The 26,776-nt window shown below is 38.3% G+C and overlaps 1 protein-coding gene and 1 non-coding gene across 3 annotated transcripts in view; both read right to left on the bottom strand.

The window, feature by feature from the left end:
* SLC5A8 (solute carrier family 5 member 8) overlaps positions 1-26,510 on the bottom strand; it is a 57,744-nt gene extending 31,234 nt beyond the window's left edge. For both annotated transcript variants that reach the window (XR_001483594.4, XM_005572000.5), the window contains exons 1-8: positions 26,110-26,510; positions 21,175-21,240; positions 18,784-18,835; positions 11,424-11,491; positions 10,646-10,800; positions 7,487-7,627; positions 4,096-4,225; positions 884-972 (exon numbers count right to left, since the gene is read on the bottom strand). Coding sequence is in view for 1 of the 2 variants with exons in the window: in XM_005572000.5 (XP_005572057.2) it covers positions 884-972; positions 4,096-4,225; positions 7,487-7,627; positions 10,646-10,800; positions 11,424-11,491; positions 18,784-18,835; positions 21,175-21,240; positions 26,110-26,460 (1,052 nt within the window). In the remaining variant the exon portion in view is untranslated. The remainder of the gene's footprint in view (positions 1-883; positions 973-4,095; positions 4,226-7,486; positions 7,628-10,645; positions 10,801-11,423; positions 11,492-18,783; positions 18,836-21,174; positions 21,241-26,109) is intronic.
* Positions 15,599-15,705, bottom strand: LOC123567706 (U6 spliceosomal RNA). The gene has a single exon (XR_006690814.1). It is a non-coding gene; the product is annotated as a U6 spliceosomal RNA (small nuclear RNA).
* Positions 26,511-26,776: the final 266 nt, after the last annotated feature.

Genomic DNA, 26,776 nt, shown 5'->3' on the forward strand with positions numbered 1-26,776 from the left:
GTTTCTCTGTGTTAGCCAGGATGGTCTCGATCTCCTGACCTCGTGATCCGCCTGCCTTGGCCTCCCAAAGTGCTGGGATTACAGGCGTGGGCCACCGCACCCAGCTCTACTATGCTATTTTTAATAATCACAGCACTGCCTTTCTGGAAACTGTTATCATCCAAAAATGATATTCAGGCAATATCTACAGGCTTGACAGTAAAAGAGAAAGGATATGTTCATGTTGCTTCCACTTGCAGTTAATCTTCAGTGTCTAAAAGAATCTACACAGATTACTCCATATTCTTATAAATAACAACTTTAAAAAATATTTTTCTTTGTGCATAGAAAGGACTGTCATAAGTCCTTCCTACCATGTGCTGTAAATGTCAACAATATGAATTTCCTGAATCCCCACTAACGCACACTGTACATGTTGATAATAACAATTCTCTGGAGGAAAGGGCAATGATAGATCACAAAATGTAAGACACTTTGGGCAGTATATATTATTCAACAGGTAAATGGAAGATTTCATTCTAATTTTCCAGTTGACCATGCTTTAGCCTCATGTGTGTTTTCAATCAAGACTGTGGCACCCATTTTTGATCATCAGTGAAAGCTACCATCAACTGATCATCATTATTGTGACCATAGAGTATCACATCATAGGATGTATGATGGTGTATTAGAGAGCAGGGACCTAGTTAAAAGTGGAGCTGATGACAACAGGACACTAGTCCACAGAGATAAGTCAGACCACAGAGAGGACACATGCAGTAGATTGCCTACTTTGGGACATCTGTGTCCATGCCCAGAACTCCACATTTCACCCTAAAGTATCTAATAACAAAAGAAAGATCCCAACAGAGAAATCATGTGTTATTAGAGTCATAGTTCATACCTTAACGTCCCACTGTAAGCACAGGCCACAAAAAGTCCAGGAAGTCCTGGATAATCTTGCAGAATGTCCAGTACCAAATAAGGCATGAGCTGAAAAATTCCAACATTTATTTCCAAGTACTTTTCGCTACTGAATAAAATTAATGAATGCCTAGTTTATCATTTATCTTGTCTCCTTCAGGAACTGAAAGGAGCTATTCCACACAACTGAAATTTTCAAATACCTAAAATTAAACCTTTTAACTACTAACATTTAGAGAAACGAATAGCACAGTAGTTAAGTAAAGAGGCTTTGGATTCACACAGATACGGCTTTTGTAACTAAAGTTCTGAGCCCCAGCTTCCTCATCTATAAAATAGTGGTAATAATACTAACCTCATAGAGTTGCTGTAAAAGTTAATTTAGATAATTTATGTAAAACTCATAGTATAGTATATGGAATATAATAAATGCTCAAAACAAAGTAGTTGCTATTCTTGGGAATAATAAGTTGTTTTAAAGGATATATTTGACATACCTCTGTGCTTAAGTAAGCAGCATCTGCTTAACTTTACTTGATGACTCAAGGCCATTTTGTGAACTTTAGTCACTGCCCAGGATAGAAGATGTAATTTTAGCTGCATCAAGTACAAGACATAGTGATGGGTGGAGAATGACTTCAGGAAATCCCTTAAACTTGCTTCTTTTAAAAAACTTCCTGATACTAACTTGCTTTTGATAACTTCTATTTTAAAAAATAAATATCAAATAAGGATAATAAAGTGTGTGACTTCTGGACTCTGTTGCATGGCAGTTTTTCCACAAAATCAGTTTCCGAATCAAAAGAGTCCTAAGTGGACAATTTTCTAGAAGAGTGTCCTCTCATGTGCATTAAAACCTGAACTTCTCCCACAGTACAGAGCAGATGGCATGTCCTATTTTATCAGCTTCCATAGCCTCTTCAATTTCATTTAACAATAGTGTGCTTATGGGATATGGAAGAACTTCCTCCACTGTTGAAAGGGAATGTTTCAACAGTAGGATTGTTTCAGTTCTTTTAGGATTGCGTTCTCCACTTTTCCAAAGCTTACTAATTCTTTATTCTCAGAAAAATGGAATAGCATTTATCCCTATATGAGATCAAGACCCAGTTTTCCCAAAATATCATAAAGGTTTAACTTTAAACAACATCCCACAAATAGCAAAAGTAGGTTCCATCTATAGTTATAGCAAGGTCCAAAATCCTCTATCCTGTCTTCAACTTTCTCAAAAATCTGTGATGTAATTATTTCATGTGTGAGTGGCTCCCTCAAGTATAGGTAGAAACAATGAAATAGGATTGATAGGGAAGAAAATAGTAAAACTATATCTAGGAACTGGCCTGCTTCCTCTGGGCAAATGCAAGCAGAGCATAGAGAAACATATCCTTGCTCTCTCGAGGATAAGGGATTTTTTTGTATTTGTTTTTTTGTTTTAAGACAGTCTCCCTCTCTCACCCAGGTTGGAGTACAGTGGCTTGATCTTGGCTCACTGCAATCTCCACCTCCCAGGTTCAAGCAATTCTCCTGCCTCAGCTTCCTGTGTAGCTGGGATTACGGGAGTCCACCACTACGCCCGGCTAATTTCTGCATTTTTAATAGAGACGGATTTTACCATGTTGGCCAGGCTAGTCTTGAACTCCTGACCTCAAGTGATTCGCCTGCTTCATCCTCCCAAAGTGCTAAGACTACAGGCGTGAGCCACCACGACTGGGTGAGAATAAGGTTCTGACACAATCTTCCACTGTCTTATTTGCACAGTACCCCCAGTGAAATGTTAATTGAATTTACTTGTTAACTAACACAGTCCTGGAAACATCAGTTGAGGAGAAACCTTCACGGGCTGTCTAAGCGTGTACAGGCAAGACACCCTGAATATATTTTACAAGATGTCTCAAAGGTGGGAAGTCGTAGGGACTTTTTTTTTTTTGCCCAGGGTAAAGGCAAAGTACATTAAAAACTTTTTTTTAAGTCCTTATTGTCTTCACGATACAAACTACAGACAATATAGATTGATAACAGTCACAAAACATTCTTTATTAGAGGGAATGTAACAGAAGAGTGCCTCCATCTTCACAGTAAACGTGATTCTCACCTTCTCTGAGAAAACAGGGAGGGTGTGTTTATCAAAAGGAGGGCATAAGGTAAGATAGGGTTGAGAAACAGCCCCAGGGTGTTTTTATTTTCCAGCCCCCACAAAGTTGTATTTTTCTGGGAGCATGAGATGCATTTGCATCAACAGAAATTCAATCTATTTTCATTCTAATGAATCCCCTAGGAACTTGTTCTGCAGGCGAGTCTTAGAAAATAATTTTGGCAAGAACTCAGGCTTTAGAGTTGGGCAATCCTGGGTTTGAATTCTAGTTCCCCTTTTTGAAAGACAATAAATGGCACAGAGGTTCAAAGTCAGGACTCTGGTGGCAGCTGGTTTTAAATCCTGGCTTCAGGTTACTAGCTAGTTACTCACTTAAATTCTTTAGGCCTGAATTCTCTCATCTTTGAAAGGGAGATAATAGTAGAACCTACATCAGAGAGTGACTGTGAAGATTAAAAGTTGAAATTTATATGAAGCATTTATGGTAGTGCCTGGCCCATGGTGGGTATTTGATAACTGCTCGTAGTTATTCTTACTTATTAGCAATGTGACCTTGGGTAAGTTATATAACCTCTCTGAGAAGCATTTCCTCATCTGTAAAATCAGGATTGTGGGGTTGTGAGAATTAAATGAAGTATATTAATCTCTTGGCACAGAATCTCACCATAGAGTTGGTACTCAATAAATATTCACTTATTAGATCCATCTCTCCATCATTTAAAAAATTGGAAGATAAATAGTTTATAAATGAATGCTCTAACAAGCACCCACAAAATGTTCTATAGTACAATGGTTTGTGTAGTTTAAAAAAAAAAACAAAACAAAACTGTGTTTACATTCCTACTCCCAACCTTGAGCTATTTCTGTTTAACACTCTACTTGACTTTTCCTGGTGTTTCCATATTTTAATTTTAGATGCAGTACTCTTCTTTCTTGCTATATCTGCTAAAATAAATTCTTACCAAAGTTTTATAGAAATGTAAGTGACTACGGCAAGTTCACTTTCCGTTTCTCTACAAGAATAGGAATGCTCTTTCCTCTCAACTCATAAGCTTTTTGAATATTATTCATACACCTGTAAGAAAGACATGGTACTGAACCTGGTCTGGTGCAGACACTTTCTTGGCTGTCCAAGGATCACAGTCACGGTACCTAGAATACAGGGCGAGCCCACAAAACACTGAGCACGTGAGGATTGCCCAGAGTCCCACAAGATTGATGTAGAGAGACCTAAAGAAGTGAAAACAAACCAGCAAAAGACAACTGTAATTTCTGTCCCAAAGATTAGGGAACCTGTTATATAATCAAAAGAGACCCTCATGATTAGACTCAATAAATGCACATTATCTTTTGATTGTCTAAAACACTACTTATTTTATTCTAGTCTAATATTCTGCTTATGATACCAATGAATCGACAGTGTATTTGTAAATATTTGAATGGATGGGACTTCCCCATGAAAGAGTGTACGCTCATGGTCGAAGCTCCGGGGGCATTGGTAGCTTTATAAAGGTACCTAGTTATACTACTTCCGGTCTTCTTGTCATGAAATAAGGATTTTAATCGTCAACCGAGCATTAACTATTACTCATTCTCCTTTTAAAAGTAATGCCACTGTAAACTGCTAAACACTGTCAACATTTACACAGCAACTCATGAAACTTGTTTAAATGTTGTTTATAAGACCACACATTAAGTAGGAATGCAAACCTGTATTCCTTGGACAGGTATCTTCTCAAACAATGTTCAGCACTGTAATATACTGTGTGTGCTCCAGTAGAGAATAAAGGTTTACACACAGCACTGGAGCCAGTCCTGAGCATAAATCCTGGCTCTACCATATGTGACCCTGGGCAAGTAATTCAACCTATCTGATCTTCAGTTTCTTCATTGAAGCATAGGATAGCAATGCCCACGTCACAAAGTTATAAAACTAAATGAAACATGGTACTTACATGCAATAAACCCCAGTTAAGTTATTGATATTAGTTATTGATATTAGTGTTAATGTTATTGAATCCTATGTCTTAATAATCAGTTGAATAGTAAACATTTCTCTTGCTAAGATGGCTACATATTTTTTCCACTGGTGCTGTAGTGGACAGTGATGAGCTGCCCTAAGTGGAAAAGAGGTACCATCCCTGAAGTCATGCCTCCTTCTTCCCAACGCTCCGGGGAGTCTGCATCCAATGAAAAATTGATTCAGAGGTTTAAAGGCCCAGTCCCCTCACCCTAACATGGGACTAGTCTGAAGAGCCATCCTAGCTCTAGAGCTCCCTTTGAGGCCTCTGTTCAGATTGCATAACAGTCTAGCATCTCCCTCTCGTCAATCATATTTCCTTTTCTTCCCTTTTACATATAGTGATTCTCTGATAAACTCTTCCATGCTAACCTCAACCTCAGAGTCTGCTTCTGGAAGAACCAAAGATGGGTTTATCAGATTTACCCTTCTCCCTTGAATTGACTAACATTGCAGTATGTTTTGCTATTGTTAGCTCATCTCCAAATCACCAGAAAATTATGTCCAGATACTCTGTTGCCCAAACACCTCCTCTGTCTTATATATGAGTTTAATATATTGTTTAAGATCACTTTTATGCTGTTCAAATTGACCATTTATCAACATCTCACACTGTCTTTTGTCAATCATTATCAGTAGGTCTTGGCTTTTTAGCAGGCATTAATTCTCCCCATAGCATAAGTGCAAGAAGGCAGATGAAAATGAGTCCCCTGGGTTCAGAGAGTCTGCTTCATGCAGATCCAATATGCTTATGGTAATTGATTTTTTTTTTTTTTTTTTTTTTTTTTTGAGACGGAGTCTCTCTCTGTCGCCCAGGCTGGGGTGCAGTGGCCAGATCTCAGCTCACTGCAAGCTCCGCCTCCCGGGTTCCCGCCATTCTCCTGCCTCAGCCTCCCGAGTAGCTGGGACTACAGGCACCCGCCACCTCGCCCGGCTAGTTTTTTGTACTTTTTAGTAGAGACGGGGTTTCACCGTGTTAGCCAGGATGGTCTTGATCTCCTGACCTCGTGATCCGCCCGTCTCGGCCTCCCAAAGTGCTGGGATTACAGGTTTGAGCCACCGCGCCCGGCCAAGGTAATTGATTTTTATCAAGAAAGCTCTAATGCTGTTATTTAAGTAATCAGGTCAGGCTTTTTGGGTTTCATGTTCCCAAGGGAAGAGAAGAAGAGCTTGTCCACAATTACTCTGGAACAGGTATCAGCTCTAGTATAGATTTAAAAGTACAATAGACTACTGTATCTACAAATTACATTCCTCCAAAATTCCCTAAAATACCAGAATCCTTAAGTTCATTTTGGGGGGATCCCATATCCAATTATTATATCCATATTCATATAGATTTTTCACTGTGAGTTCTTCAGAGATTTGGGTAATCTCTAAACCAATTTACTTTCAATATATTGAGTTCTGACATGTGACATCACAATATTTTCATTTTCTCCTTTGAATAGAAATAGAATAGTCCCTCCTTCCCTCACCCTATCTACCCTGGACTCTTATTCAATCTCCTTAGAGCTTTGAAGCCCCTAAAAGCATGTGAGCAGAGTCAGCCTATTTATCAGCACAAGGAGTGGTGAGCACTGCAGTGATGTGATGCCTCCGAAGAAGGAACCAGCCTCCATTCCACACTCTTTGCTCAAACCAAGATGGGCTTGAGAGTTCTGGACCATGCTGTCCTTCCTACCTCTGTCCATTCATCCAAATCACTCCACCTACCTAGAATGCCTTCCTACTCTTCTCCACCTGCCCAAATTATGATCATTCTTCATATTCATTTTGTCAGTTCAATAGGAATCTCTCATCCATCCTCCACCTTCACATCACATCAGTTGAAGTGGAAAAAGGAACTTACATTTACTAGGCCTTTACCACGCGTATGCCAAACACAGTATTTTACAACACCTCCCATGAGGTATACAGTATTTCTTATGCTCCTTTTACAAGTTTAGAAACTGCAGCTCAAAGAGACTGCAGAATGTGCCCAGGATCACTCAAGTAGCAAGTATTAGAGCAGGGTTATAAACCTATGACTGTGTCTGAAAATGAAAGACAAAGCACTATATATACTCTGGAACATTTTCTCTATTGTTATATTGTTTCATGAAACTGTTATATATCTCTAATATTATTTTATTTTTTAGCATACTTGCATGTATTTTCCTAATTTGAGATTAACTTTCTTCAGGACAAAGGCCATATATATTTATCCCCCATAGGTTCTTATGCAAATAGATGCACAATACATGCTGATTTGTTTTCATTAATAATTCTTATAAATATCTTCAAATAGCTGATTTAAAACATACAGTACCACTTTGTTCTTGGTCCTTTTGTAACCAAATATATCATTTATCTCTTGGAATTTCACGACACAAAACATATAAAGGAGCTAAACGTGACTTTCCTAGAAGAGTTTCCATAAAGACAACTGATGGTTATTAATGCTTCATATACCATGGTGTATGACTTACAATTTTGCTTGGAATCTGCTTTTACAAGAAATATATCTCTGCACCTGGGATTGGTTGACACCGTAGATGCTGCTCCATGTGAAGGTCCCTCCTATAATAATTGTCCAGAAGGTGTGTCTTTGCAAAGGGTTAGGATTAAAACTAAATGACAAGAAAGAGAAAACAAATCTGAACTATTAGCAGAGACTAAAAAAATCCTCTTAGACTATATTTGGAAGCAAGCAAGGTATATTTATATATACAACACATACATAAGTATGTACAAGTTTATTAATTTAAAAGGTAGAAATATTTCCAACTTAAGTTCAATGAAATAAAAAATATTATTTTCAGAGATCTGGAAATACTAGAAGAGACTGGGGGAAATGAATGTTGCAATCATTCTGAGCATTTATATAAATTGTTCTCCTGTGATCTAAGGAAACTGTCGTTTGAACAAATCTGACATGATGTAATCAGAGAACATGAAACAAAGAGAAAGAGAGAGAGAAAAACATTCCTAAGTGCACCACAGCAGTAGAGATGGCACTAAAATGAACACAAAATTAATAACACATTGTGTATAGAATTCCTCTCCCAGCACATGTAGTCATAGCTCTAATCTATATTCATGTTCAACTAATCAGTCAATTAATGCAGTTTAAAGTTTTGCATTTTCTAAAAGCTGCATGTCACTGTAATCATGCTTTATTAAAATGCTGTGTGTACAAGCTAAATACTAAGAGTTTAAAACCACTTTATGACATCATGTACATAAGTCCAAAACATTGTCACAGAGAAAGCCTGACTTCCATGTTTGAAAGATCTTTTAATCCTTTTTATTGGAAGGAATGATTTTGTTCATCTCTGATACACAATATGAGCTAGAAAACTTTCTGCAAAGTTAGCTTTCATGGACACTTCCTTAAAATTATGAAAGTTTGCAAATTCATGTCAAATCTTATATTTGAGATCCATTGAGTAAAGTGCTCTAATTGTATGCATATTCTGGAATTCTTATGGAAATGTAAGAGCCTCTATTTCATGTCTAACATTTCATATCAATGTCTTAAGAGTTTCAAGAGTGTTGACCCTTTCTTCCCAAGAGAGAGAAGGTACTACATTAGCTAACTAAAGAGACAAAAGGAGTCAGTGAGCTATCTGAGGGAAATATGACAAGATTTAAAACACTCAATTTAGTGGTTTAGGCTATACAGAATATATAGGCCAATGGCAGACAACACAGAAAATACCAATACAATATCCTTCTTCTCTTCATTTATCTTAATTTGAGCAATACTTTGTCTACCGTATTCTCAAAACGTATCAGAATAACAAGGGATACTCCTGAAAAGTATGAAACACAAATAGGCTTTTTATTGTTGCTTAATGACTTTCAAAGCTAAGGTCATAAAAATGTCTAATCTTTTTTTAAGAATCTCTTACCAATGTATATAAGCTATTGCTTTGGTGCTCCAATATATATGTATCCTTCATATAAAGTGACAGCTATCTTGCAGAAAAATGACTGATTCCATACCCTCTCTCCTCAGCCTGGCCTACCAGGAAGAGATTTGGGAGTAATCAAGAGTAGCCATTGGTTGTTTCCACTTCCTGGACTTCCCCTTTCCCTGTTCCGGTAACAGCAACCTAGGTTTGCTTTGGGGAAACCACCATTTCTCCATTAAATAGTCTTGATTGACAATCAGTCAAAATATCTTGTTCTGCTCCAGCCAAAGGGTGGAACCATGTCCCAAGCTAGGCAACTAGAGGCTCTTTTCCTTAGAATCTGAATCTTGAGCTAAAAGAAGGAAATAAATATTGAAAATAGTTGAAGTTGATTCACTAAAATCTATTCCTGCACATTAACACATTGATCCTGTCCAATTTCTGAAAAAGCTTTTCTCAAACTTTGGTGCTTATTTTCAGAAGACCAGAAAAGAGCCACCAAGTGCAAAATGGGTTTTCTTTCTTCAGACTGCCTGTTCAAAGTGGGGCAGTCTGAAGAAAGAAAAGAGAAGGTAGGCTAGTTCAAGACGACATGGGTGCCTTTCCATATTGTAAAAGGACAACGCTATTGATCCAAAATGGAAGGTGTGTTCAATGTTCTTTTGAATTGTGTGATATACTTGGGATGAAATATCTAGTCTCTTCATTGTTCTTTCTTTAGGAAAACTGAATAGCTGTTTAAAACATGTTACATCATGTGCTGTACTGTCACTTGAAGCATCGACCATAACTTTCCTAGTCAATTCTCTGGAAATAATACTTAATATTAGATAATGTTCATTATATACTACATACACATACATATATAATTATAATACATAATCATAAGCTACTATGTTAATATACTATATATTGCCAGGACAACATCAAAAGAGAAACTCTCAAAGTTGCTTAAAACAAAGAATTGTCAAGATGAAATCACTGTCTTTCAGTGTGTCTCTCTCTCTCTTTTTTTTTTTTTTTTTATGGCAGGTGCTAATCCAATATGCTAGTGTTTGTCTCTTAAGAGGCTACCTTCTCCTTTTTTTTTTTTTTTTTAGAGAGTCTCACTCTGTTGCACAGGTTGCAGTGTGGTGGCGTGATCTCAGCTCACTGCAACCTCTGCCTCCTGGGTTCAAGCAATTCTCCTGCCTCAGCTTCCCAAGTAACTGGGATTACAGGTGCACACCACCATGCCTGGCTAATTTTTTGTATTTTTAGTAGAGATGGCATTTCACCATGTTGGCCAGGCTGCTCTTGAACTCCTGGCCTTAGGTGATCCACCTGCCTTGGCCTCCCAAAGTGCTGGGATTACAGATGTGAGCCACCGCACCCGGCCAGAAGCTGCCTTTTCTTAACTTTCTACTGTCTCTTTCCTTATCACCCTGTCCCACTTTTCAACCTATTCTGGACTTTGATACCCAGAAGAAAATACTTTTTTTTGCTTTAAATCCCTTCTCAGGAGGAAACATCACTCTAAGCACCAGGTAGCTAAGTGCCATCTGACTGGTTTAATCCCTTAAAGAACAGAGGGAGGCTCCTTACATATTTACTTCTCTGCTTCAATTTGCTCTACCACATCCTTAGCAATTTGTTGGTTTGTTTTTTAATGTAAATCTACTATTTCAATAAAGAGATTATTTTTATAGAATGTAAAAGATGTGTTCAGTTGCCCAAGTAGTAGACACTTACTTCCAGAAATTTAATCTTCCACCATTATAGGCATCATTTAAAATAGTGCTGATTCCACCTTGAATCACCGCAGCCTGTATAATCACGGATGCAAATCCAGCCACCATGATCCCAACTTGAAAAACATCTGTCCAGATGACTGCTTTAAGACCACCCTTTGAGGGAAAGTATATTAGGATTAATGCTTCTATTGGACATTATTAAGCATCTACTTGCTTATACACTATGCTGGACAAAAATGATAAAAACATGAATGTCCTCCCATCTCAGTCTCCCAAGTAGCTGGGACTACAGGTGTATGCCACATTCCTGGCTAATTTTTAAACTTTTGTTTGTTTGTTTTTTGTAGAGACAGAGTCTCACTATGTTGCCCAGGCTGGTCTCAAATTCCTGGGCTCATGCAATCCTTCCACCTTGGCCTCCCAAATTGCTGCTATTACAGGCGGGAGCCACTGGGCCCACCACCTATAATAGGTTTTTCAGCTGAGGAATAGTATGAGCACAAATATAATAACTTGGCAACAGTACAGATGAATCAGGAGACAAGACTGGGAACCACTGCAGTGGATCAAATGAAAGAAAAAATTTCAGTTATGCTCCATTTTCTATAAAGGATCAAATTATACTACAGACTATTTCTCACACAAAAAAGTTACCCTGTGGGAGGTCAGGAATAGGAAAATAGGTATGGACAAACCAGACTACAGTATACAACTGGAATTTTCAATTTTGCAAAGCAAGTGGGTAGGGTGAAAAGGGAAATACGTCCTGGACGTACCAGTGTGCAGTAGAATGTGCAGACCACCCCTGTTGCCACCACCGCGCCCCACAGATCAAATCCTGTGACTGTAGAAAAAAAGAGAAGTCATATACAATTGTAAAATAGCACAATAAAAATAATCCTCAAAAATCGTCAGAGAAGGAAGCTATATCATTTATCAGGCACCTTCCTCTATACCCACTTGCCTAAAGCCAAAACTAGGTCCAAATCTCATAAATGGCTCAAAAACAAATGGAGTTTAAAATTCTATTTGATAATTTTCTACCCTCAGACACACAGATCTGACACTGGCTTAATTCAATACACGGAAAGGCATTTATATTGTAATTAAGCTAAGAAACTCCTTGATACTGTGATGAGTATTTCTTATCTCTCTCCCCATTAGACACAGTTCAAATAAACACTCTATTTTTATGTATTATGTTGCAAATACTTGAATTTGAGGATAATGTTTCATACTGACAATCATAATGACATCAAATTGCTATGATGTGTAGATTCAAATTTCAAATGAAGACAACATTAAAGGATCCAAATGTAATCTTTATAACATTGCAGATTGCAGATCTCATTTTAGAAATTTAACAAAGGTGACTGTAATGCTTTTTTTTTGTTTTTTGTTTTTGTTTTTGTTTTTGTTTTTTGGAGACGAAGTCTTGCTTTGTTACCAGACTGGAGTGCAGTGGTGTGATATCTTGGGTTCAAGCAATTCATCTGCCTCAGCCTGCTGAGTAGCCGGGACTACAGGCACGCACCACCATGCCCAGCTAATTTTTTGTATTTTTAGTAGAGACGGGTTTCACTATGTTGGACATGATGGTCTCAATCTCCTGACCTCATGATCCACCTGCCTCAGCCTCCCAAAGTGCTGGGATTACAAGCGTGAGCCACCGTGCCCAGTCGGTAATGCTTTTTTAAAAACTTTTAAGTTCAGACGTACATGTGGAGGTTTGTTATACAGGTGAACTTGTGTCATGGGGGTTCCTTGTACAGATGATTTCATCACCCAGGTATCAAGCTTAGTACCCATTAACCTACTTTTCGTTTTTCCTGATCCTCTTCCTCTTCCCACCTTCCACCCTCCAACAGGCCCCACTGTGTGTTGTTCCCCTCTGTGTGTCCATGTAAACCCACTATTTCACCAGTCCTTGAAGAAGGCGTTACTAAGATATGTGCTACCAAAATGTGATCTAGATGGAGAAAAGTCTTTATAATTTGCTCCTATTTAAGAAGTGGGGAGTCTTATTTCATTTTTTTAAAAGAAAAGAATTGTGCTTGTTTCAGCAGTACATATACTAAAATTAAAGGATAAATCGAAGCCAAAAAATTACTTCTAGGAGAGGGAGAAAATCAGGTAGAGAAGACAGAGATACAAGTCAGGCTACTTTAAACATATTTTGATGTATAGATTTCACTTTGGAATACATAAATATTCCACATAATTATAAATTTAAATTAGAAAAAAAGCTCCTCAAAAATCAATTGCAAAATGAAATAAATGGAACTTAACTGTACATCAAGTTTGTGACATTACTACACAGAGGAAATATGTCACAAAATATTTAACAAGATAATTTAACATACATTCCTACTGAGATACACCTAAGAAAAAAGAACAACAAAGAATAATATTTTTAACTGTGTTAGGCCATTATATTATTCATTATGGCTTAGAGTTGCTCTTCTAAAACTATTACATCCGTGGCTCTCAATCATGACTGCACATTAAAATCTACAGAGGAGATTTATAAAATCCTGATAACTGGGCCACTCAACAGGCTAATTAACTCAGAGTCCTGGTGATGGGGACCAAGGTATTGGTATTTTTGAAAGCCCCCCAAGTGAGTCCAATATGCAGCCAACGTTAAAATCAGGAGGAACTTAAGACGGCACCTGCTGGATAAAAATGGGTTGAGAATCAATAATAATACTAACGATAATGCTATGAAATAACAGCAAACATTTAAATCCATGAGTTCGTAATAATTTTTTAAAAATCTCAGTCACCCTTGGGGGATAGTATGGAACCAAGTTAATATTTTTAAAATTCATAAAGGGAAAAATCTGACATTTATCCTCCCTTTCCTATACAAACTATTTTTCAGAGAAGACAAATAGTTGATAACAGGAAGTTTCTCTTTATAGCAGTATTCCATCTAACTAATGAAGAAGAATTCACAGAACCAGAATACTCCATTTTATAAGCCCTAATGAAATAATAAATCTAGAATGATCATCAATAGCTGCTGATAATTTTTTAAACGACATTCTGGGTCTCCTGAAGGAAATAAACTTATAGATACTGCCTATGAAATATGATTTCCAAAAAGTTGAAGCGGAGTCTGAAGAAGAGTCTAGATCTAACTACAACTAGTAAACTATTACCAGTTTACAAGAAATACAGAGGAATGGTGAACATTAAATGACCCCATACAGATGTAATTGTTAAACCTAGAACCTGGAAAACTGGGCAGAACAAATAACCCAGTTTCTTCAGCAAATAAGTTGCAATTTAAATGAAAAGAAATAGAAGGGAGATTGTAAATTTAAAAAGAGACTTTAAAAGAGCTTCAAAATACATTCAGTAAAAATTGACAGAGAAATAGGAGCAATAGAAAAAATGGTAATTATATTTGGAGATTTTAGCATCCTTCTCTCAGCAATTGATAGAACAAGCAAAAAAAAATCCATAAAGATATGGAAGATGTGATGATAACACTATTAGCCAACTAAACGTTTGACCTTATAGAACATTACATCCAACAAGCATACAATATACGTTCTTTTTGAGAGCACATGGAATGTTCAAGATAGACCTGATCCTGGGCCATAAAACAAATTCATAAATTTCAAATGATTAAAATCATATTAGTTCTCTGACCAAAGCAGTATTAATTTAGGAATAAATAACAAAAAGCCATGATAGAAAATCCTCAAATATTGAAAATTAAGCAATACACTTCTAAATAACCCATGGGCAAAAGAAATCACAGGAGAAATTAGAAAATATTTTGAGAAATAAATAAAAACACAAGGTATCAAAATCTATGGGCTGCCGATAAAGCAGTGGTAAAAGAAAAATTAATAACTTTAAATGTTTGCATTATGAAATAAGAAATATTTAAAATCAATGACCTAAGCTTCACCTTAAGAAGCTAGAAAACCCAAAGTGATTAGAAGAAAAGAAACAATAAACAGCACAAATTAATGAAATGGAAAACAAAGAAAATCCACAAGTCAAAACATTGGTTCTTAGAAGAGATTTAAAACATCAATAGAATACTAGAAAGATATATCAAGATAAGAAGATAGAAAAGTTATCTTATCAGTATTAGGAATAATTAGAAGGGATGTCACTATAGATACTATAAACATTAAAAGCATAACAAGAGGGTATTATAAGCAGCTTCATGCCAATGAATTTGATAAGTTAGACCAAATGGAAGCATTCCCTAAAAAATACAATTTACCAAAACTGATGCCACAAGACTTTAAAAATATGAGTAACTCTATATTTACGAAAGAAATTGAATCCGTAACCAAAATCTTTCTACAGAAACGAAGAGTAGGCTCAGGTGCCTTCAGGGTGAATTCTACCAAGCATGTAAGAAATAAATACACAATTTTATATAAACTCTTTCAGAAAATGGAGGGAACACTTCTCAATTCATTTATTAAGCCTTATCAAAATGTTATCAAATTGAATTCATTAATATATAAAAAGGATAATATATTATGACCAAGCAGGGTTTATCCCAAGAAAGTAAAACTTGGTTTAATATTCAAAACTCAGTCAAGGTAACTTTCCACATTAACATTGCAATAACACAGGAAAGAGAACTAAGAACCATGAGGATTAGAAAAGAAGTAAAATTGTCATTATTCATAAACAACATGAAAATCCTAAGGGATCTCCAAAAACCTGCTTGATTTAAAAAGTAAATTCAGCAAGTTCTAGGATGGAATATCAACACATAAAAGTCAGTTGTATTTTTATATACTTGCAATGAATAATTGAAAAATATTATAAAACAATGCCATTTGCAATAGCATAAAAACATCAATTATCTAGGTATAAATCTAAGAAATAGTAAAAGACCTCAACATCCAAAGCTACAAAACATTACTGAGACATCTTATTTTATTTTATTATTTCTTTTCTTTCTTTTTTAAAAAATATGGAATGCTTCACAAATTTACATATCATTTTTGTGCAAGGGCCATGCTAATATTCTCTGTATTGCTCCAGTTTTAGCATACGTGCTGCCAAAGTGAGCACTAAGAGAAATTATTAAAGGTCTAGGAATGAATAGATATATCATGTGATGTATTGGAAGAATATCTGCTTTTGTGAAGTGTTCAAGTCTTTGGCTCACTTTTTATTAGGTGATTTGTCTTTATTCACTTTATTATTTCAGGAGCCAATAAGCTAAGCCATAATAGTCTAATAATAAGCTAAGCCGCAATAGTCATATAAAAATGAAAATTAAAACAGCAATAAAATAATAGATAATACCCACTAGAATGACTGAAATAAAAAAGAATAATATCAAATATTGGCAAGGATGTCGAATGACGAGAATTCTCACATATTGCGTAGTGGACATGTAAAATGATACAGCCAGTTGGAAAAGCTGTTTGGCAATTTCTCATAAATTTGCACATATTTCTATCCTCAGCTGGGTCTAAATAGAAATATATATATATATATTTGTTTTTTTTGTTTTTTTTGAGACAGAGTCTCGCTCTGTCGCCCAGGCTGGAGTGCAGTGGCCTGATCTTGGCTCACTGCAAGCTCCGCCTCCCAGGTTCGTGCCATTCTCCGGCCTCAGCCTCCTGAGTAGCTGGGACTACAGGCGCCCGCCACCACGCCCGGCTAATTTTTTGTATCTTTTAGTAGAAACGGGGTTTCACCGTGTTAGCCAGGATGGTCTCAATCTCCTGACCTCCTGATCCACCCGCCTCAGCCTCCCAAAGTGCTGGGATTACAGGTGTGAGCCACCGCGCCGGACCTAGAATTATTTTTAATTTTATACTACATCCATGTACTTCATTTCCAATGGAAGTGAAAACAGGCGTCAAAAAGAAAAACAAAATGCACAAAACCTGTAGAAGAATGTTCTTGGCACCCTCACTTCACCATAGCCTAAAACTGGAAACAACCCAGTGTCTCTAACAAGAGAATGGATAAACGGATGTCGGTAGATGCATACAATGAAGTACTACCAGCAAAAAAAAAAAAAAAAAAAAAAGGAATGAACTACTGATACATGTAGCAGCATGAATGAATCTCAAAACATTTTGCTGAGCAAAAGAAACCAGACATAAAAAGGCTCTATATGATTCCACTTCTATAAAATCTAACAATAGGGAAAACTAGTATATGGTAGCATAAGTCAGAAAATGGTTTCTTGGGCCCATAGGAGGTTTATTAGAAAGACATATAAGAAAAATTCCTGGGAGTGGATGATGGAAATAGTCTGTATCTTGAGCTGGGTGGTAGTTACACGAGCTATGACACAACTATTAAAGCTCATCCAACTGTACACTTCCCCATGCTCTGTGCATTTTATTGTATGTTGTATGTTGAGGTATATTATATAGACCTCAATAAAAACTAGTTTTCTCAATAGGCATCAGGCGATCAGAAAAAAAAGAAAGAAAGAAAACTGGTTTTCAATTTTAAAAAGCAGAAAAGGGAAACTTAAGAGAGATCGACTGATTGCAATCACATAAGCTTATTTGGATCCTGAATCTAACAAACACTGAAAAAATCAGGGAAATGTGAACACTGACTTGATATGAAATTAAGAGATTAATATTAATATTTTAGATACGATGATGGCATAATTATAGCTTTAAAAGTCTTTATTTCCAAAGGACATACTGAAATACAGATGAAATGACATAACATATTTGCAGAAAAATAATCTGGTAGAGGTAAGGGGGAGTGAATTAAAATAGACCACGAGTTGATAAATATTACTGTAGAGTGATGAATGAGCATATTAAGGTGCTCTATTCTCTCTTAGTATTTGTTTGAGGTTTCCCAAAAAAGAACAAAGGAGGTTAGACCTACAGAATGTGAAGTTTCAATTCAGTCACATAAGCTTTTCTGAGCATCTACTGCACACTAAGTTCTGTGTCTATGCCTGTACCTACAGCCTTGGTCACAGCAAAACACACAAGTGACACTCTAGTCATCAAAACGCCTTCACTTTCGTTCTAATTTACTCTCAGGGAGTGGTTTGAGCCTGATAAGAACAGAATGCTTGATTTCTTCACAGATTAAAGTCAGTCCTCTGATTATTCCCAGAACTACACTTTAAAACCCTAAGATGTTGAACTGCACATAAAGCCTAAACAGGTAACTTAGGAAGTTTACAACTCAGTTCTTGATATATGAAATGATCCTCTTGTCATGTTGGTAATACTGATGTGGAACATGCCCAGGACTCAGAGTTCCAGAGCACCTTATACATGAAGTTCCTCTTGGTAATAATACTGTTTACTTTATAAACTTAGGTGATAACTACTGTCATGTCTATCATAAAATCAAGAAAACAGAGTGTAGAGTTAGTAGATTTTCTTCATGTCATATTAACCCCAGGAATCGTACCACATTTCTTCCCATCACAGAGTCCACATGTCCATTTTACAAGGACGTTTTAGAGAAATTCACATCGAATAGATAAGAATTCAAAGGGCATGGTGTTTCCCCAAAACCTTTTGAAACTATGACTAGCATGAACCTTTGCTTCAGTAAACTATCCCAGCCTCACTACATTTATCCTCCCAAATCTAAAGAGTATAGATACTTCGTTGAGCAGCACAATCTTCATAAATTTATTTGTAAGAGTGCTACAGACATCTGTCCTTTTGTCACTAGGAGCAGTCTGATCATTCAAATCACATGCCTCTGTTTCTCTTTCATTTTGGGCCTTATTAGAAGCGTGGAAAAGAAAAGCTTTTCTCCCTTCCAGATTTCACAACAGGCCTGAGCAGAATTACAGGGAAGCTTCCTGGAGATGGGCTCACAGGAGGAGATGCTGTCAATCCTGACTTTGGCTACAGGGGGCTTTAATTCTAAAGGAATGAATGGGCTGGTGAGCACATCCCAGAGAAGTACCACCTGGAGAAGTCCACCTCTGTAATGGTCTACAGACACTTTGGAGTTACCCATCCAAAAACCCAAAGAAACTACCATAGACACTGCACCCGTCCTGCCCCACTAGTAAGGCTGATGTAGGTTACTAGAAGCATTCCTCCATCTCCCCATCTCCCCAAGGAAAAAATAAGGCTTGTTGAAAGTGAACCCCAAAATGTGAGTTACCTAACTGGCAACTCTAAAATGTACCTTGATTCAAAGCCAGGGCAGGGGCATAAATAACAATTCCAGTATACAGAATCTAGGGGGGAGAAAGAAAGCCAAATGAATTAAATGAATTATAAAATTCATGAATTATGTCTGAGTTATAAAATATTGATTGTTTTCCTATAACTTCAATTATGAATTAAAACAATAGTTTCAAAATGCCTAATAAAATTTGTTTGTAACTTGAAAAATATTATTTAAGTAAAGTTGACTCTTCTGTTTATGGTATGGTCATCAGTTAAAAACATTTTTTTGCAACACGCTTATGTAAAAATATGGACTTTTATATGGTGCTTAGTGCAAATGGTCACTGATCCAGCAACTCAATCTTGAAAAAAAATTTCCCACATCTAAAATAATTAGAAAAAAAGAAAAAATAATAATATAAAAGATGACCCCTCAATTATGTCTTCAAACTGTTAATCCCTGCATAACTAATCGAGAAAACAGTAAAAATTTGGAAAACATATTTCTAAAAGTTTTAATGTTCATAAATTAAACAAAAGTATAAATTTGCACTAAAAAATCCTGAAAGCCAACAAGAACCATATTCTATCTTTTTAATATCATTCATTATTTTCATTCATATATTTAACAACTATTTATTGATCTGGGGTACAATAGTGAGGAAGAGAAATAGTCTTTTCCTCAAAATATAATTTTTACTGTGTTTGATCTTTCAAATATATCCCATAGAAGTGAATTCCATGATTATTCCATAAAAGCATATTATGAAAATAAAAACCTATTCAGCACCTTTTGAATGTTTGATTATATTACATGAGTAGAACTATGAAGTCCTTCAAATGGGAGGTGCTAAATCTCCCCTCTTTTTGCAAAAATGAACTAACTTTCCACAGTCATTATTCTGTCCAAGTTGAAGATTTAAAAACATGACCACAGGCCACCTTCCTAACGCTCGTCCCCACTTCTCATTTCTGTTGGCATTTCTAACAAAGATCCAAAGAGATGTGAACAGTTGGTGAATGCAAGCTACCAGGCTCAACTCTCTAAGAGACCCCAAAGGATTCCTTCCTTTTATACTGCAGTTGTGAAGGACTGATAAAACTTAAGTTACATAATTTGCAAAGATATAAAATGAAGTTGAGTTACATAATTTACAGAGGCACTCTGTCTGTCTCACTGCAGCAAATCCTTAGGTAGCTTTTTTGTTTGTTTGTTTTTTGGTTTTTTTTGGTTTTTGTTTTTTGTTTTTTGAAATAGTCTTGCTCTGTCGCCCAGGCTGGGGTGGTGCAATGGCATGATCTTGGCTCACTGCAACCTCTGCCTCCCATGTTCAGGAGATTCTCCTACCTCAGCCTCCCCAGTCACTGGAATTATAGACACCTGCCATCATGTCTGGCTAATTTTTGTATTTTTGTAGAGATGGGGGTGTCACCATGTGTTGGCCAGGCTGGTCTTGAACTCCTGATCTCAGGTGATCCACTTGCCTCAGCCTCCCAAAATGCTGGGATTACAGGCATGAGCCACTGCGGCTGGCCCTTAGGTAGCTTTTGACTGGAAATGGAATTGAAATTAGAGACAAGAATGCGAATCTCTTCCACAATCTCCATTAGCAAACCCAGCCCTAAAGTGCTTAACTGACAAGAGGAAAATGTGTATATAAATAATCGTGACAATGATCATTACAATCTTCCAGCAGCAGGGTGAACAGTGGAAAGCATTCTCTGTCACTGGCCACTTGGCAAATCCTTGCTTTCCCTTCGTGTCAATCAGTAAATCTATAAGTGCATGTTCTTGAATTACTGGATTGAGTATTTGGCTTTAAAGACTCCTCCAGAGCTTAGGATTCTGTTGTTTTACACTCTAAGGACTGCTTTAGTTGGTTCTTAGAGTCTAATTTTTAAAAGAGCGCTGACTTTTAAAGCATGATTTCAAAGAAAATTATTTCCTACTGTCTTCCTATGGAAGTTAATTTTTTCATACCTACTACTCAATATGTTACAGAAATACTGTGAACATGCTACTTGTTTTCCTTTTGTTAGAATTCCCACTGTCAGCAACAAGTAAGTATCTTTGTCATGTAGTAATGCCCTTCCTGTCACCTTGGTGGAGGTGAAGGGAGGTCAGATAAAGGAAAGCATACTTTCCGACTGTTGCTTCACCAGCATAATATTTAACATTCACTTAAATCATTCTACTTTTCCAGGAAGTAAAGCATTTACTGAAACCCTGTTTGATGATCTTAAGGGTTGATGCTGTACAGTGACTAGTGTTTCTCCTTTTGTGTTCCCTTATATTTTCAACACCTCTTTTTTATCTTTCATGTGTTTCCTAGGTAAGCTTAATCCAGATGCCATGGTTAAAAACATTTTAGCTGACAAAAGATAAAATAAATGGAGAGCTACTTACTGTTTGAACAATGAACAGGACTGTTCCACAGAGACGAACACATTTGTTAAATCGAAGTTCTAAATACTGTTGCAAAAAAAAAAAAAAAAAAATGTGAATCCTCTGGATGCCTTTTTTAAAATCAGAAGTCAAGAAGAAAATTTAAATTTAGAAATGTAAAGCAACTTCATAACCGATTTGGATTCTGTATTTTTATTTTAGTATTATTTTTATTTATATACAGCAAAATTGACTCTTGTTTTAGCGTACAGTTCAGTGGGTTTTAACACACACAGACTCATGTAACCCTTGTCACAATCAGGACACAAGACAGTTCCATCACCCAGAAAACTCCCTCGGGCTTCCCCTTCATGATCAAGCCCTCCTCCCTCCCCCAAACCCTTGCAATCACTGATCTGCTCTCCCTCTCTAGTTTGGCCTTTTCCAGAATGTCATACAAGTGAAATTACTTTCTATATTTTAGAGTGAGCAATCTGTTGTTCTCTTTCTCTTGGCATCTACTCCATACATTTTCCTTGACTCACTTGGGGCATCAACCCTTTCTGATTGCAGACTATTGTGATGGAATAGTCAGTCATTTGCCCTGCCTCTACTGACCAAGAGGAAGTCACATGATCCCAGCTCAGCCAATCAGCTTTTCCTTCCATTGGGTATTTGAATCTTAAAGGCAGGATACAAAGATAAAACATGACTGATCCCGACAGAGTGGCCTGAAAAGGCTGCCCTGGTTTCTGTCCTTTCCAAGCCTTGCTTACTCAGCTTGTCCCTCTGTTCTATGAGCTACCCCCATGTCCTTCTAACAAATTTTTTTAAACTTAAATCACCCAAGCCAGTTTCTGTTCAGCGCCAACGACCATGCCAATTTTTCCCATTCTACTTGAAATCTGCTATGTCTTATAACATAGTCTGCTTGTCTCCTATGTTATATAATGTATTATAATATATATATTACAGAGTTAGGATCACAGAATTTTGGAGCTGGGATCTAAGACATTCTCTAACTTGAATATAATTACTAAGAAATTTAAAGCGGACAACAATCTTCATATAGTAGAAAAGAAGAAGAAGAAAAAACTGGCGTTAGATAACAATCTGAGGAAAAAACATCTGATATTTTTGCCCCATGATCACGGCTAACACATACAGAGTACTTGCTGTGTGCACAGTCCTCCCAACAACTCTATGAGCCAGATACTGTGTATAAGCCCATGTTAAAGACAAGAACACTGGGACTCAGAGAGAACACCAAGTTGACAACCTTGCAAACTTGTCAGGGCCACAGTACACATGTAAAACCTTTGATGCCAAAATCTGTGCACATTATTCGGCATATATAAACAATCTGACTACATATTTAAGACTCAATAAGTGAATGGATGAAACTAACACAAAGTAAGACCCCACTCCCAAATCACTGATGGATGACAAATACACAGTACCGTGTAGTACGCTGGAGGAAGAGTTCTGGCCCTTGACCCAGTCCCACACCTGACTCCATCAGCTTGTGGCAATCATTCTCCAAATGTCAGGTTCTTTCTCTTTAAAATGAGGGGCATAATAATAATTTGTTTCCCTCTCACTTTGTAGGGTTTGGAGACTATTCAATGACATAAACGGATGGGGAAATGTAAACTCAAAAAGTAAGATATTAAGAAGTTAGTGGTATCCAAATCAATGGACCTGAAGAAAATTGAATCTCAATGAATTACATATATCAAAATCATTCAAGAATATTTTGGAAGCCTTTTTAGAAGACTGGAGAAGTTTATTAAGCCTGGAAACAGGGCAGTATTATTGTATTTCTTTAGAAGTTTATTTTTTGTTTATTTGTTTTGTAAATCTCTATGAGTCACTAAACATGTGAATGGACATCAATAGAAGAGAAGTCTTGTTTATGCTAGATACATGCATCCAAATTGCTGGAGACACAAATAAATTGAACCAAGCTGAACCACATAAGTTGATCAGTTGATCCAGGGAAACCTGTGATTTAAGCTCAAGGACCAACTCAAGATAGAACCAAGAAGTCTATTACGATCTCAGTCATCAATTACTAGGCTGCCTTAGGGAATACTTGTAAGATTTCTAGACATAATTATAGAGTAATGATAGGTGCCTAAATTAATCATGATCTCTCATTGTCCTCAGAACTTTGAATCACTTCTGTTGATATGAATAAATATATAAATAATAAGCAAACATGAGGTCTAAGCAACTCAGTTTAAACACAGATTTAGTTGGCTCCAGAAAGATCTTGAAGAATTGATGGATCAAATTGGATTCCTGCATTATACTTGGGTCTGGAAGTTGCTAAACACCTATCAGGACTACATTTTGAAGGCAGTGATAAATGAAAAAAAATGTTTGTGAACAGCTAATTTTCGCTAAAGAAATGTCAACAGGGAGAGATTTCATACTTGAGCAAGAATGCCAGGTTTTCAATCACTCAACACTGTACTGCATATTCTGTATAGATTCTGTACCTCTCAGCATAAAACAATAAATAATATACTCCACAGGAAAGTCTTTGCCATGACCATTAGGGAGGGTCTTAGCATGTTGCCTAACTTCCCTGTTCCCAACTGCCTGGTACCCCAGAGGTGGATGCCTGCAGTGTGCCCACAACTTCACGCGTCCTCTATTGCTTCCCTTGTTCTCTCTGCACTGGTGTAAGTACTGCTTGGGGTTATAACAGACTCATCAGAGCCTTCAGAAGCAGCCAGTATGCTGCTAGGCATATGTCTACACTGCTTCACATTCCTAGAAGCTTAACTTACTCTGAGTCTCCGTCCACAAAATGGGGCTCTTGATAGTACTTCCCTCATAAGGATTGTTCTGAATGTGAGTCAGATAATATATGTAAAACATGCAATGTAGGCCAGTGCCTGGCATGTGTTCAGCATTCAATGAACTTTTGTTTTTTGCCATTTTTAGCTGCAACCCCTGCTAACTTAGCCTCTACCACTGCAAACATGAGGGAAATCTGTTTCTGGTTGAGTTAATATTGTAGCCCCGAAGAGGCATGGGTCAGTGATTATGAGAGCAGCATTCATCTGTAGAGATGAAGTCCTCATGTCAGATTCTTCAAACCCTTTCCAAGTTTGGGAATTGGTTAGCTGTAGATCAGAGCTCACAGACTCAAATGCCTCCAGGTTCCATCAGGTAACATACATAAGTGACATTGACCAGGTGTTCACATATTAACATGTTGGAATATTCCTCCCAGCCACTAAGATATATGTTTTCTTACATCTCCCTGGAAACAAGAGATCCCTTTACCCCTGTCCATTTTCCCTTTCACATTTTTTGATAAAGACATAAATGCAGATAAAAATTTCTCTACCAAAAAACAGTCACCATGAAAACACAAAGACCTCAATATCAAAGTTTAATAGAGAGTGACAGCAAGAGCTGTAAACTCGAGTTCCTGTGGCCACAGGGGGCATGGGCCCAGTGTTACCAGCCTTTTGAGTTCTCAAAAGAAGTCATAGTCCGAAATTATATTTTGTTTCTCCTCACTATAAGGAGAAGTAAAAAAAAAAAAAAAATGACTGAGAACTGAATTTGGTCTGGGGAATTTCACCAGTTTGTCACTTCTGAGCAAACCTGAGAAACTGCATCCTGCTCACTTCTGGGATGATTACTGGGCTCTCCCAAACACAGCATCAGAGTGAATGGAAGGCAACGCTGCCCGGGGTGCCTCGCCCTGGAAGACGTCACTAGAGCCCAGGCAGAATGTGTCACCAATGTTTGTTGTGCCATTGAGGCCCTGTCCCCAGCACCAGTTGAACCAGCCTCACTAGGAAAGCACCTGCCAGAACCCCTGGATTGGAGTTCTCTGGGTTAATGGCTTAATAAAGAGGAAACTTTTGAAGGTTTGTTCCATGGAGCTCATGGATCAGTGCCTGGGTGAAGGAGACCACGGAAGGCACTGAACTGGGCCCCGCCACTTCCCTGAGCTTTGATCCTGCCCCCCCCCACCTCCCATTAAACAGCTCTTTAAACTAAACATGCATCATATTTTCAAAGCCCTTTCCTGCAGACAACTTGAGAAAACCTATAGCCAGGGGATCGTGCAATAGAGGAAAGACAGTTTTCCTTAATTATCTTTCCGTAGAGAAGGCAGAGCTGTTTGAGAACCATGCTGCCTAATTTTCTTACCGATCCCAAGATAACTACCACCACCACAACTAGCACCACCACAATAATTATGGCCAACATCTATCTGGCACTTACTCTGTGTCAAACACTGTTCTAAATGCTACACCTTGCATTATCTCATTTAATCCTCCCAACAACTGGATGAGGTAGGTGATATTATTTTAATTTTGAGGAAATAGGCACAAAAGGTTGAGTAAGTCATCCAAGGTCACCCAGCTAGTAAGTGGTAGAATCTGGTCCCAAATACACTTACTGGTACACCTTAGCCACTTGGGTGCCTGTTTCAGTGGAAAGGGGGTGTGTGTGGAAGGGGAAGGAAGGGGAGCACAAATTCTTCACCGTCTTGGAAGAGTGAATGGCACTGAGGACCTGAAACAAGAGGATTCATTTCAAGAAGTAGGGCCTGAGACCTGAAGAACTTACCTTCCCCCCAAATCTTTCCTCTTGCTTGGGAATCAAAGATGCTAAAGGTAGAAAGGATCTTAGCGAGCACTACTATTCCAATCCGTTCACTTTGGAAGCCTCTTTTTTTTTCACTAAGCCCAGGAGAGTAAATCCCAAGGATTTTTTCACCCTTAGAGGATACCTCTCAGTAGAAGGGAAGGGATGCCAGGGGAGGGTCGGGGGACAGGGAGGAAGGTAGGGAGGGTGATGATGGACGGGGAGAGATTTCGATGTGGCGGTGAGAGTCTGCCCCCAAGAAAACGCCTCCAGAGGTCTGCAGAGTCCCCTTACCCTGCGCCCTCCACGGTCCCAGCCCACCCTGCCCCTTACCTCGTAGGTGCTGGTAATTCCCAGTTTGTAGAACACCGGGAGGAAGACCTCCGCGCTGATGACCACTACAAAGAAGTAGGTGAAGGCAAAGATGCTAAAAATGGCCCCAAAACGGTAGACCTCGGAGGGGGTGCCCAGGACGGTGACGGCCGACATGAAGCTAGCGGTGAGGGACAGCGCCACGGGCACGGCAGTCATTCTGCGGCCGCCCATTAGGAAATCCTTGGAGGTCTGCTGGCCGCCCCCAGCGAAGGCGTAGTAGATGCCGATGGCGGCCGAGATGACCAGCATGCCCGCGAACACCACGTAGTCCCACACCACGAAGGTGCCAATGCCCCGCGGCATGTCCATGGCCGCACGGTCGTCTGAGCCCTGCGCGCAAACTGGTGTCCCAGCGGCGCGCAGCCCAAGCCAGGCGCGCACTTCTTATCCCAGATCCCCGGCGCGCAGGCGTGGCGTCCCGCGGGGAGGCGTCCGCCAGGTGTCGGCCTCCGAACGCACCCTGAGGCGGGGTGAGGGCTGGCAGTCGCCCCTGCACCCGCCGCTGCGAGCCGCGCCCCTCAAAATCAGTCCGCTGTCCTGAGGGCTCACCAGGTGAGGAACTGGAGAGGCCGAGTTCGTCAAGGCGCCAGGGACACCTGAGCAGATGAGAACTGGAGCCTCCAGC

The sequence above is a fragment of the Macaca fascicularis genome, chromosome 11, assembly GCF_037993035.2.
Source record: "Macaca fascicularis isolate 582-1 chromosome 11, T2T-MFA8v1.1".
NCBI classification, from domain to species: domain Eukaryota; kingdom Metazoa; phylum Chordata; class Mammalia; order Primates; family Cercopithecidae; genus Macaca; species Macaca fascicularis.